Below are 13,519 nucleotides of genomic sequence, written 5' to 3'. Positions count from 1 at the left end.
TTCAACTGATAAGTAGATATATCCATAAGTTTTCCTGTTATTTGATTATATTAGGTTGGTGCAAAAATAACGTCGTTCTTTGACGTTCAACTTCAAAAGATCATAACCCATGGTATAGATGGTAACAGATGAAGCTGGAGAGCTAAATGTTGCACTTGGAGTCAACCGATGTGTCAGACATATCTCAATTGTTGTTGTTCATTAGAGGAATAAATGCCAAGTTTGAGATTGCCAAGGAACTCGCATCTATGCATAGTATGCATGGAAAAACAGGCCTGGATTTTTTTTTTTTTTTTTTTTTTTTGCAAAAGTAGGAAAGCTATTAGCTTAATACAACCTAGAATGGAAGAAATTGAAGTGCATAACAACGGATGGTGGCAGAAATATGTGTGAAAAAGAAAAGGACTTGGTCGTGCACATTAATCAGGCTGTTGAAGATTCTGATGGCCTGAAAACCCTGACATCATTCACAAACAAGCACTATGTGCAGAGCATTGGAACCTGTCATACGTCTTAGAGCCTGTTGTTTCCACTGCTAACTACTTTCGATCTCATCATCGCTAATTTCGTGACTTACTCCTGGAAATGGATGCTGAATTTCCAGATTTACTTTGTCCTACTTCAGTGAGATGGCTTAGGTGTGAAAAAGTTCTTGCTCAGTTGTTTTGTAGTGAAACCAAAATTATAGTCATAATAATAGTAAGAATGATGATGATGACGATGACGATGACGATGATGACGATGACGATGATGATGACGGAAATAAATAAAATAAGTTTTTTTTTTTTTTAAAGCAGCAACACTTAATTTTTGAGATGAGGATTGGTTATTCATATTATTATTCATCGGATTACTGTTCTTATCTTGAGTGTGATTTTCACAACGTTTCGGTCGATGTACCTCTATCCAGTCATGGCTGACGGAACAAGAGCATGCTACTCCCGTGAAGTAAAATAAAGGGTTCCGCTCGAAATTTCGTCCAAATTCCCGAGTTCGACAGAAACATTCCCGAGTTCGACAAGATACACCTGAAGAAAGTCGATGGTTACATCGACCGTAACGTTGTGAAAATCACACCCAAGATGAGAACAGTATTCCGATGAGTAATAATATAAACACTTAATTTCTTCCTTTCTCCTGCTCCTTTCTTTACTTTCCAATGACTAATCAATGGAGAGACGAATCTGAGCTGCCTAACCTCTAACAGAATCTAAGGGACACAACCGGAAGAAGGAGATAGTGAAAAGAATGTCTTGTCTTCCAATCAAATGACCAGCACCAAAGGAAACAAATAATTAAAAAAAAAAAAGACGGCAAAAACGAAAGTTTAGCGAGAAAAGGATAATAAGAGACAAACCGTAATTTCGGCCCGACACATTCCACTAGATTTCATTCTTATTCATCGTAGCTCGCCATTACAATAATTCTAAAACTTTAAAAGATAGGAATTCGGGAAAACCAATAAACATCAAAGAAGAAAAGAAATCCCGTACTTCTTTTAACAATGTCACCTTCCAATGCGCATGAACAATATGAAATTGGCATTTGTCATTTTTATACACATACGCATACACTACAGAAAGGAGATAACTTGAATGCCTACTAGACACTATCCTCGAGTATCTCTCTGTACAGGGGTTTGCCAGAACAACCTGGCATGAGGATATTTTCCCTAGAAGTAAAACCTGACCAAATATTCAAAATCACATGGTATTTACTACCCAAATAAGATCTCTTCACTATGGCTAACATGCATTAGCTTTTACGAGGAATGGTGCACTTTCCCCAAGTGATGTTACCTCCAGTAACAGCACGAAGCTGGATACTCCACCAGACTAGATAAATTCTTGTCCCGGAATCCAGTAAGACCAAGAGACCAAAATGAAAGATATATAACATATAAAATGGTTAATTGAGGAGAGGAAATTATGTTCTTAATTTCTTTACTAACTCAGTGTTTGAGATATAAAAAACTTAAATTAAAGGGCCCCGCAGCCTCGGGCTAACTCTTGAACTCTATATGATATTCAAATGTTCCATCATTTGAATATCATATAGAGTTCAAGGGTTAGCCCGAGGCTGCGGAGCCCTTGATTTCTGACAACTTCGACTGATATAAAATAAAACAAAAAAAGACACAAAAGAAATGATAAGTACTACTTATCATAAAAACATTATAGATATTTATTAATTTTGTGTTGTTCGAACATGTTTCCCTTAACGGACTTGTTAAAAAAACGAACCAAAAACCAACAGCTAGTTTTGGAAGGACCTGCACTACAGGCCTTCGAACATTCAAAAACTGCTTTGGCAAACTTCACCAAACTTACATATATCCAAGATAGCGATACAACGGAACTTACGCTTACGACAGACGCACCGGAAATAGCAGTAGGAGCTGTCATTCACCAAATTTCTGACCACAAAATGACCCCTATTTCATTCTTCTCTGCCAAGTTAAACAAAGCGCAGACTAAATATAGTACTTTCTCGAGAGAGTTACTTGCAATTTACCTTGCAATTAAGCACTTTAAACATCTCCTCGAGGGCAGAAAATTTTCCATTTATACGGATCATAAACCTCTAATGTTTGCTCTACACACACCACATGTCGACAAATATGGTCCACGAGAAATTCGACACCTGGACTTTATAGCCCAATATTCTACCGATATACGATACGTAAAAGGACAGGAAAACGTTGTAGCTGACGCTTTATCTTGCGCAACAATTGCTTCTGTATATTCCACTCCACTAAGTATGGAATTAATAGCACAAAAGTAATTAACCGATACCACGCTCCCAGCTATAATGGACAAAACTTCACTGAAGCTGAAAGAAATGTCGATACCATTCGGAACAGCAAATTTCTATTGCGATGTTTCACAAAAACACCCTCGCCCTTATATTTCACCCAGCCTCAGATGACAAGTTTTCCAGCACTTCCACAATTTGTCCCACCCAGGAAAACGTGCCACCGTGAAATTAATAGCGGAAGGTTTTGTTTGGCCAAATATGAATACGGATATTCGTAATTGGACCAAAACTTGCATTCCTTGCCAAAAAAAAAAACAAAGTTCACAGGCACACAAAATCACCTTCAGGAACTTTCAGTGTACCAGACGCTAGATTTACTCATGTGCATATCGACTTGGTTGGACTCTTGCCCACTTCAAAAGGACATATCCACATCCTTACTATAGTCGATAGATTCAGCAGATGGCCGACAGCAATACCAGTGAAAGACATATCAGCCGCAACAATAGCCAGAGCGATTTTACAAGATTGGATAGCGATTTTCGGAGTGCCCTCCGTAATCACAACGGACAGGGGCTCACAGTTCCAATCAACTCTTTTCACTGAATTCAACCATTTGTTGGGAACAAAGCACATCGTGTATCATCCTTGCGCAAACGGTATGGTGGAATGATTGCATAGACAATTAAAAGCATCTTTGGCTATGAACGAAAACAAATCGGACTGATCAGACAATTTGCCACTCATTCTCTTAGCAATTCGCAACACTGTGAAAGAAGATTTGCAGAGCACACCTGCAGAATTAGTTTTCGGATCAACACTGATTTTACCAGGACAATTCTGCAAAAACAATACAGACATTTCCCCAATGACAACTTTTGTGACGGACTTAAAACACAAAATGTCATGATTAACATTTACTCCAACCAAAAAGCCAGACACGAACATTTTCATTCCAAGCGATATTTACACATGTAAACACGTTTTTATCAGGAACGACGCAGTAAAAAACCACTATGTCCCAATTATTCCGGACCTTATTTAGTTCTCGACAGGAGTAAAAAGTATTTTACGATATTAAAAAGAGAAAAAAAAGACACTATAGCAATAGACAGACTGAAACCTGTATTCATAGACGAACAATTACACGTTTCTCCTACTCCAATACAAGAACATACACACTCAGAAACGGACAAAGAAATTACAAAAAACAACACACCACAAACAACAACAAAAACTGGTCGAAAAGTTCATTGGCCATATATTTCAAACAATATATAACTTATTAAAAAAAAATATATATATACATAAAAAACAAAACAAAATACGTTTCTCTTGTATATACATATTTTTTTCCTCCCCAGGAAGGGAAGTCTTGTTCGAACATGTTTCCCTTACATATACACACCCACATGTACGCACGTATGTACACACACACACACGCACGCGTATACACAGCCTCATACACACACTCACATTCATGCGCATACACACACCCGAGCTGTGACGTCACTTCCTTTTAAGTGAAAACCAGACATGCGCACCCAGAACACTAACTCTAGTATAAAAGTCAACAAAACCTGTTAAATGCCCTTTTTTCGTCCGGACCAGCGTTCGACCTATTGAGTCGACGAACCGACCACGTGTTCTAACGTCACTTTCCCTGCTACTGTAATGTGGGGCAAGCGCAAGTACACTTTATACGCTTTCTCTCTCCATGAACTGGATTGACTTTTCTCACTCTATCTCCCCTTTGCTTTGGTCCATCAAAACAGACATGTGCGCGACGCTCTACTGAGCTTAACCCTTTCTTTCTACCGACCGGCTTGCCACTTCGCGTTTCTCTATTGCATTCCCCCTTTCTTTCCACGCGCGTAGTCGTCACCGGCTGAATGAACACGTGTACACCGAAGACTTTCATTTCTCCACAGAAAATAAACGACATGTTCATTTTATTCCAGCATTTGAGTTCTTTGTTTCTTTCATTCAATTCGTTTCACTATTTTTTCTTGTAGCGAGTTAGGGTATTTTATATCCTGGTCCGCAACAGTATAAAACCCCAATATTTTGGAGTCAGAAACAAAATATATTTGAATTCAAAAAAGTGGTAAATTTGTAATGTTACGGGGGAGTGGGAGATTCTGTCTGTCTTTTGTTATTATGCCTCATCACTATTATTATTAATACGTGTCTCTTATTACGCGTGTATCTATGTTATCTCTGGCATATATATATATATATATATATATATATATATATATATATATATATATATATATATATATATATAATAGTTTATTGTAAAGAAAACCATTAACAAATAAATAAAAAATAACAATGGCTTTTCATGCAAATTAAAAATCAAAACAAAGACGCCGACCAGACGGAAATCTAAAGACACAAATAACGTGTCCACGGCCCATTCTTATTTTCAATAACACACACACACACACACACACACACACACACACACACACACACAAATATGTTTCTCCTTTCAACTTCACATATTGATAAATATTTCCAATATTTCTTTAATATGAGGTGGGGGGGGGTTGTAGGAGCGGTACTAAATCACCAACTGCAAGGAGCAACCATAACGATTTTTACATCTACGTTTAATTACTAAGCTGAGCACTGATTGATGCAATAGCAATTATTTAACTTCATTTCTGGTTTGTACAGTCAGAGTCGATCTCTCAAGCGAGCTACCTTACGGGAGATTAAGAAATCGCCCACTAGTCATTTTCTTTTCTTTCTTTTCTAAGAAGCTACTGCCAACTATTCATCCACGTTGCTTGACCATGTTGGAATGACCAAAAACAACTCACATCCACCCTCATCCCCGAGCTGTTGGCCTTGAAGTTTGGCAAAAAGGCACAAGGACCCAAAATAACCACGACAGCACATGAGCTTAGCAATGTAACACACACACACACACACACACACACACACACACACACACACACACACACACACACACACACACACACACACACATCCTACATATACACATGGACACGGCCTGATTTTACCATCAAACTTTCTCATTATATGAACACTTTTCTATTCCCTACTAACGGGACACTTATTGCACACTACTTGGGTACTTTTTAAACTTTTGTTTTCGTCCAAACACTTATTACATTTTTTTACCCCAAACAAGGCAAATTGCCACTTTGGTGTAGGGGGCTACTATCAGGGGCAACAACTACTGGGGTACTATGTAGGGATTTGGGCAGCAAGATGTCGGTTCACGTTACACTTGAACGTCTGCACGTCAGTACTGTTGGGGGAAGCAGGGACCTGGAATGGAATTCCAGAGTCTAGCGGTTCTGGGGAAGAAACTATTGGAGTAAAAGGATCTTTTACATCTAGGGATCTCTACAGTGTGGGGATGGGATTTAGCAGCCTGTCGGGTTTGTCGAGGGTGCTCACGTCGTGGGGGCACAAGTGATTGCAGTTCGTCAGAGCATTCACCACTAAAATACTTGTAGAAAAGGCAGAGGGATGCAACATTTCGTCGATGGGACAGAGGCTGAAGCTTAGATGCCAGTTCAGGGCCTATCAGGCTTATTCTTTTAACAACACCATTGTCTTTTATTCCTTTTGTTTACACCTTAACGAATGTGACACAATGAAGATGTTTTAAATGTTAGAATGAGGCTGTCTTTCTGTTCTACAGTCTTAGAAGATTGACAGCTATTTCAATCATGTAATCTTAGTTGGCCAATGGAGTAGGCGCAAACATAGAAGACACGCCCGAAATACTTTTTTTTGGGTCCGCCCATGATATAACATTTAAGAAACCAACAAAAGGGGCGTACAGGTTAGTGCAATTAAATATCCTTTTTAAAAAAGAAAGAAAGAAAGAAAAACGAAGCGCAACAGCTAATTGAATATCTAACAAAATGGCTGAAAGGAAAGGAATTATGGGATTTTCACACACCTCATGCTTTACCATCGTCCTTTTACGTAGAATTCCACATTTTATGCCTTTTTTCTTTTGTTGTTCTGTCATTGTCTTGTGCGTTTGAACGGGGTTCCGACTTGAAATTTAACCACTTTAGAATAAAAAAAAAAAAAAAAAAAAAAAAAAAATGGTCCGACAACAGAATTAATCCGGCCCCAAAAGACGTACCATACTGATTCATGCGAGTTTACATTTTTATATATTTTATATATATATATATATACTTTTAGCTCGAAAGTTAAACTCTCTATGACGTCACAAACGATCAACTAAATTTGTCATGGCGCTGGTGATGACGTCACGATGAGGTAGATAAGTAAATAGAGACGCATTACGAGCGAACGTGAAAAAAAAAAAAAAGTTTACGCTTGGATAACCTACTCTGTTCGTTTAGCTTGTCCCATTTTTTTGTCACTTCTTTCTCCTTCTGTACCGAGTGGGAATGTGAAAATCCGAAATCAATTGCTCTCTCTGACGTCCACACAAACGCAGTCTGAAATCCCGAAATAAAAACATCTTAATTTAAATGTACGTCGTGTGAATTTGAGAATTCTCAGCCAATGAAAAAGACTCCCATTTTGTTTGAAACGGATTCTCTTCGAGCCTATGCGACCTAAATGATTTCAATATAAACAGTTTCTCATTTGCGTGCTCTAGGCTAAACCTTCCCCGACTTTGCATGCAACCGCTGAGGATTCTACTTGCTGTACTCTGCGTTGGAGTCAGGGGGTAATAAAAACTGCAGTCTCGCAGAATAACGAGTAGCTGTGACCAATGAAAGGAACTTCATGCGGATCAGGCAATCCTGAGGCATGATCTTTGTGAGCTCTGTGCAGAAGCATGATTTACTCAACAACAACAACAACAACAACAACAACAACAACAAGCAACCAACAAAGAGAGGCGACGCACCCAAGGAAGACGATTTATAACACATTAAAAATACCTTAACTACTATTGCCATTCTCGCTACAATTACAGTCCAACAAAAGGTAAACTCACACACAAACACGAACACATTTCTGATGTTCACATATTTTAAAGCTTATGGACTGTAAGATCAACCTCTCTAATATTATGCAACAAAATAATTGTTTAAAAAGAATGGCTCCGTTCAGTCTTATCAGATTACAGATACACACTAAAGAGTGTCTACGCATGGAATTATTGTCGCAAGAGTTGCACCATCTCCAACCACTCCTCTCCTGAGTCGGCACTGTTTTAATTCCAGTTGCAAGTATTTATAAATTCAGAATGACTGGAAACAGTGCCGAGATAAGCGGAGAACACCTATAGAGACATGTTGTCAAACTACTATCAAGCCTAGTTTGCATGCAGCGCTCACACGGACACAATGCACAACACCCTCAAGTTTGAGACACATACGATTATTGTCCCTTATTTCCTGCAGTTGCATGTTTCAGCCCATAGGTGGCAATATTGACTCTCTTTCTCTCTCTCTCTCTCTCTCTCTCTCTCTCTCTCTCTCTCTCTCTCTCTCTCTCTCTCTCTCTAACATCTGAGACACCTAGTGGAATGGACGCATCCTACATCAGTACTTAGCACTGCAGACTCACATACAAATCTTGCACAACTGAGGTTGACTATAGTGTACTACCAATTTTGTCCACAATATGGACGACACAATCAACAAGTGCAGACTCACTTGCGCTAATCTCTTGGACTCTGCAGACCCACTTGCAGACTAAGAATGCAAACGATCGTGCAGACCCATTTGCACTCACTCTACACTTTCAACCCCTTATGTCAGACCATAACTGCTATTGTAACGCTCCGATAAATAGTTCGTTATTGACTGCAATGGCAAGCAAGACACTGTTGCAATAGATCACGTCAAACCAGCTTTTCTTGAAAACCCATCGGATTAAACACCTACTGCAATCAGTTTTTCAGGCCTCAAACCCACCATCGTGTCTAGTCCAGACCTTGCATCCACCCCTATACCTGTACCTGCAACCTACATGACTCGTAGTCGTCGTCATGTAACTTTTCCACGCAAGTCCGTAGACGTTCCTGAACTTTCTTTCTGTGTATATTTCTTCTTTTCACAAACATTTCATAGCCTCCAGTTAACTGGAAAGGGAGTGTTTTAACTAAACAAAAAATATATGAATAAACACAATTGCCCAATTACGTTTACACATTTATTATACACTGACAAACATTTAAACAACAATAAAACACAATACAATAGCGACGGTTCGATAAGACTCACCGACTGGTGGAAAAAGTTCTCAGAGCTCACCTCGTGGTGGAACGAAGGTTCTCCTCTTCTTGAGAGGGAAAAAGCCAACACGTCTGCCCGTGACCAAAGGGAAAAACCAACCAGCCTTAGAGCAGGGGCAGATTACTCCTCCCCGGTATCCTCTAATTTTTAGTCCCCTACAGGAGTATTATAGAGACGTGTTGTCAAACTACTATCCAGCCCAGCTCACATGCAGTTTACACCCAAACACAATGCATAACACCCTCAAGTTGAGACATATCCGGTTATCACCCCTTATTTCTATCAGTTGCATGTTTCAGCCGATATTGTCGACATCGACTTCCTCTCTCTCTCTCTCTCTCTCTCTCTTTCTCTCTCTCTCTCTCTCTCTCTCTCTCTCTCTTACATCTGGGACGTCAAGCTGAACGAACATGTTAAAAACACTCTCCTCCAGACTTGTAAACATGTCTTGTAATCGTTGCCTGTAATAAATTTACACGTTTTGTAAGTTACAGATTTAGTGGGCGTTATTTCTTTATTTGTTTTCCATCTATAAATGTTACTTTTTCGACGTGTCATTCAAAGACTCCAGTACAAGCATGTTTTGTACGCATTGCCTGTAATAAATTCACACGGTTTGTAAGTTACGCAATGATGGCCACTGCACACATGGCCTAGCGTTCCTAAATAGTTAGCCATCTGATACTAGCCAAGTTCATCGTTGCTTAGCTTAAGTTATCTTGCGAGAACCGGTGTGTCAACATTCATTATTGTGATTAAAGAAAAGGGCCGTCTATAAATAACAAATAATATGGATCAGTAGATGTGTGGACATATTTTTCAAAACATTGTTTTCGTGAATATATATATATATATATATATATATATATATATATATATATATATATATATATATATTGGAAAACGATAACAATGTGTATTTTTAAATATATTTTTTTATTTTAATGTAAGGTTTCGAAATTTTTCCTCGTTAAAGGAAACTGTTTTTCCTTTTTCTTTTCATATTGTTGGAGATTGCGTGTGGACTTCAGGGTTTATAAAAAAACACGGCACAAGTGCACTTTAACTCGCCAGAAGTATTTTTTTGTTTTCATTTTCGGAAGAGTTGCATTAGCGAAAAGGAAAGATAATCCTAAATAAATTATTGTCTAATAGAATAATTTATCCTAAAAATGAATGTAAATAAATTTAGAACACAATTTAAAAAAATTTTTCTTTGGATTAAACAAAAAATATTGATTTTTTTACAGGCCCATCAATTATTATTTCCAGCAGAGTTATGTCATACGGACATTGTACGTGAAAACCACAGGCGGGTTATTTTGAAATACTGTTGCTAAATTTTAAACAATTTTATATCAATTTTGGTGTACACCCTATTTTTTTAACCTAACAGATAAGTATATTATAAAGTTTTCCACAATTTTCTTTTTAGATATCGGGGTCAATCTGAGGAAGCACCAACATTTACTACTATTAATATAATTAGTGACTCGACTCTTTAAAGCGAAACGCACTTTATTGGAAAGCGTCAATAACGAAATTCAACGAATTCAAACGATAGCAAACCACACGACACCACAGTACGAAAATAAATAGAATTTTTTAAGCACTTTTGGTACTTGCACAAAATAGACATCTAAGAATTTAACAGGAATTCCTGAGTTTTGACAACAAATTCCAAACTTGACGCGAGATATGCAGACGATAAATCAGCATACATAAAAATCTAGTTGCTATTTGGAAATGATTCTTTTTCAGAAGTTTTATTTGTTTTCTATCTATAAAATAGGAACAATTATTCTCCTTCGGAAAAAAGCGTTATAGCTTTGCAGACACAGATACCACATAAAGTTCCATATGGTCAGACTACTATCCCCTATCTGTTGTCGGTTTTGCGCATATTATTTGTAGGGAAAATTGTAGTGTAAGTGCGGTTGTCATTCGCTTAAGAAAAGAACAAGAAAAAAGTCTTAAACCGTGGCTACCGTAATATGATGGCCTAGCGACGACTATAATTTAGTCTGGTGACGTCATGAAGATCGGTCTGTTGAAATTTGGCCATGTGTCTCACGACTAAACCGGAAGTTGGTTTAAAGTTTTGGAGGGTTAAATAAATTTAAACATGCCGTCGAGATGTATAGTTCCAAAATGCCGAGGTAACTACGAAAATGGACTAAAAGTTACCGTGTTTTCATTTCCCCCCAAAAAAGGAAATAATTTACCAGTGGATTAATGCAATAAAAAGAAAGGATCTAAATATAGCAGAGTAAGTGTTAAAATGTTTGAGATATTTAAAAAAAATAAAATAAAAAAAAAACGCGCCTTTTTTATTTTTATTTATTTTTTAGAACGTATTTTAAAATAAAAATGAAAGTATGTATATAAAAAATAAATTTTACATGTAATTTAAGTTATGTGCTGAAATAATAAATTATTATTTAGAAACTTATTTAAAATGGGGAGTATGGTGAAAATATTATGTACTTGCACCTAACAATTTAATAAAAGCGATATCGTAAAAACGGAAGTCCTTGTTTAAATAATTCTAAATAAGAAAAATCATTTATCTTTTTAGTTCAACTATTTTACTGTGCCATATTTATATCAGCGTGAAATAGATTAAACTTTTTTTTAAAAGTTTATGACCGTTTTTGTTATCCCAAAAGCTTATTAATAATTATTTGTGGTAAATGTCGTGGCCCTGTAGGTGTCAGAATTTTGGAGAATATACTTCCAAAATAAAGTATTAAAATTGTTTTTAAAAATAATAGCAAAATTATTTTTTTTATTTAAAAAACGTGTTTACAAAATGCCGGCAATAAAAAAATAATATTTCTATTGTTTTTAAAACGATATTAATAGTTTATTTTGGAAGTATATTCCATAAAGAAAATAAACAACCCACTTTAAACGGAGAAATTACGAGTTTTGTATATGTTATTCGAAGTTTTGTGTTAGGGTTGTCAAAAATTCCCCCAAAATTCTGATACTGCTAGTGGCGCTGTAAACGAAAATAACGTTTAAAATTACGGCAAACAGTTTCCAAGATATGAAGAAATGTTAGTTTTAAAAAATGGGGGATCATTTTTCTATAAAAATTTAACGTAAAATGAGCACCCACTTTATGGACATTTTTTTTTTTAGGGCGCTTTCTTTTTAACAAATAAAAGCGAAGAAAAATGAGTATGGCCACCTTTATGTTGAGGGTTGGGAGTCAACATACAAGGAACACAGTTTAACGTAAAATGAGCACTCCTTTCAAAAAGTGTAAACAGAATTTTTGTCGGGGAGAGGGGATCAACTGTAGGTGCTTATTTTACGTTTAGTTGTGTTCATTCCTACATTAAAGAGGCACTTCACCTTGTTTGAGGCGAAAATGTAATTTTAAAAAATTGCTTGTTGCCCATGTAAAAAAGAAAAAAAAAATTGACCATAAAGTGGGTGGTCGTTTTAGGTTAAATTATTCCCCCCCCTTTTTTTTTAACTAACATCTCTTTATATCTTGGAAACTACTAGTTTGCCGTAATTTTAAACGTTATTTCGTTTTCAGCGCGCCCAAAAATCTATAAAAGTGGTCATTTAAAAGGATTTTTCGAGGGTGGACTAATTTTGCACATTTACCTTATTTTTTTATTTTATCGTTTTTTGTCATGTAATTTTCTTTTTGTTTTTTTGTATTAAGTCAAATATGGTACGATTTTTTTAAAATTATTTCTTTAGGTATGTGAACTTCATTTTCGACCTGAAGACTATTACATATGTGTGCCGATCATAGCTCGTATGGTCTAGGGATTTATCAGCACCCACATGTAATAAAATTAAAACAAAAGAAAAATATTTAACGAAAAAGAAATTTATTAAAAAATAAATTTACAAGAAAAAAAAACAAAAGAAAAGATTACCATGTTTGAAGGGCAACAACTCGCTAATAAATTGTCTCCCTTAGATCATAAAGAAAGTATTTCTTAATGTATTGTGTTTTTAAATGTTTTGTTTAGTGTATTTTATATGTATATGTGTTTCGGTCAACAAACTTAAAGAATAAATAAAAACTTTACCAAAATCCAGACAGCCAGTTCTTCAGTGAGGTTTTTGTTTTTACGGCCTTAGGTGGAAACCGGAATTCGGACGTTGGTTGCCTCTTTTTGCATCCCAAAATATGTCACGAACTGACTTCACCCACCAATAGCGTTTCTTTTATATGAGTTTTAAAAGGAACTTCCTGGAACCTTCTAGAGACTCAAAAAAGGAGCAAAAAGGCGTTCTACGCTTTTTATATTTATAGACGCCGATTATTATTTATTTTTATGAATAACGACATTCTAGAAACGTCTTTATGTTTTAATTAATATATCAATAAACATATTTATATATTATAAGAAATATTTATATATTTCTTAATCCAATCATAGGAGAGAATATGTTCTCCTATGACAAGACATACAGCGAGAGGCATCAGCATTTGATGAAAGGACTGGAAAGACAATTAGTGTTAAATTAAAAAATCCCTATCTTAAGGATGGTGCTATTCCTCGAAT

General features: G+C 36.4%; 1 protein-coding gene across 6 annotated transcripts in view; it reads right to left on the bottom strand.

Moving 5' to 3' along the window:
- The window catches only part of LOC145285955 (cyclic nucleotide-gated channel alpha-3-like), a 242,747-nt gene that overhangs the window by 31,906 nt on the left and 197,322 nt on the right, over positions 1-13,519 (bottom strand). Inside the window, exon 1 of one of the 6 annotated variants that reach the window (XM_080134476.1) lies at positions 6,707-6,863. The exons of 4 other annotated variants lie outside the window; for them this stretch is intronic. In XM_080134476.1, coding sequence (XP_079990602.1) covers positions 6,707-6,778 — 72 coding nt within the window. In that variant the 5' untranslated portion in view covers positions 6,779-6,863. Of the gene's footprint in view, positions 1-6,706; positions 6,864-13,519 lie in introns of those variants that run through there. One more of the 6 variants, XM_080134477.1, reaches the window with a different exon arrangement.

Source organism: Euprymna scolopes, chromosome 10 (assembly GCF_053919585.1).
Source record: "Euprymna scolopes isolate OS-2025 chromosome 10, ASM5391958v1, whole genome shotgun sequence".
Classification (NCBI taxonomy): Eukaryota; Metazoa; Mollusca; class Cephalopoda; order Sepiida; family Sepiolidae; genus Euprymna; species Euprymna scolopes.
This window is presented reverse-complemented; position numbering and strand designations above follow the sequence as displayed.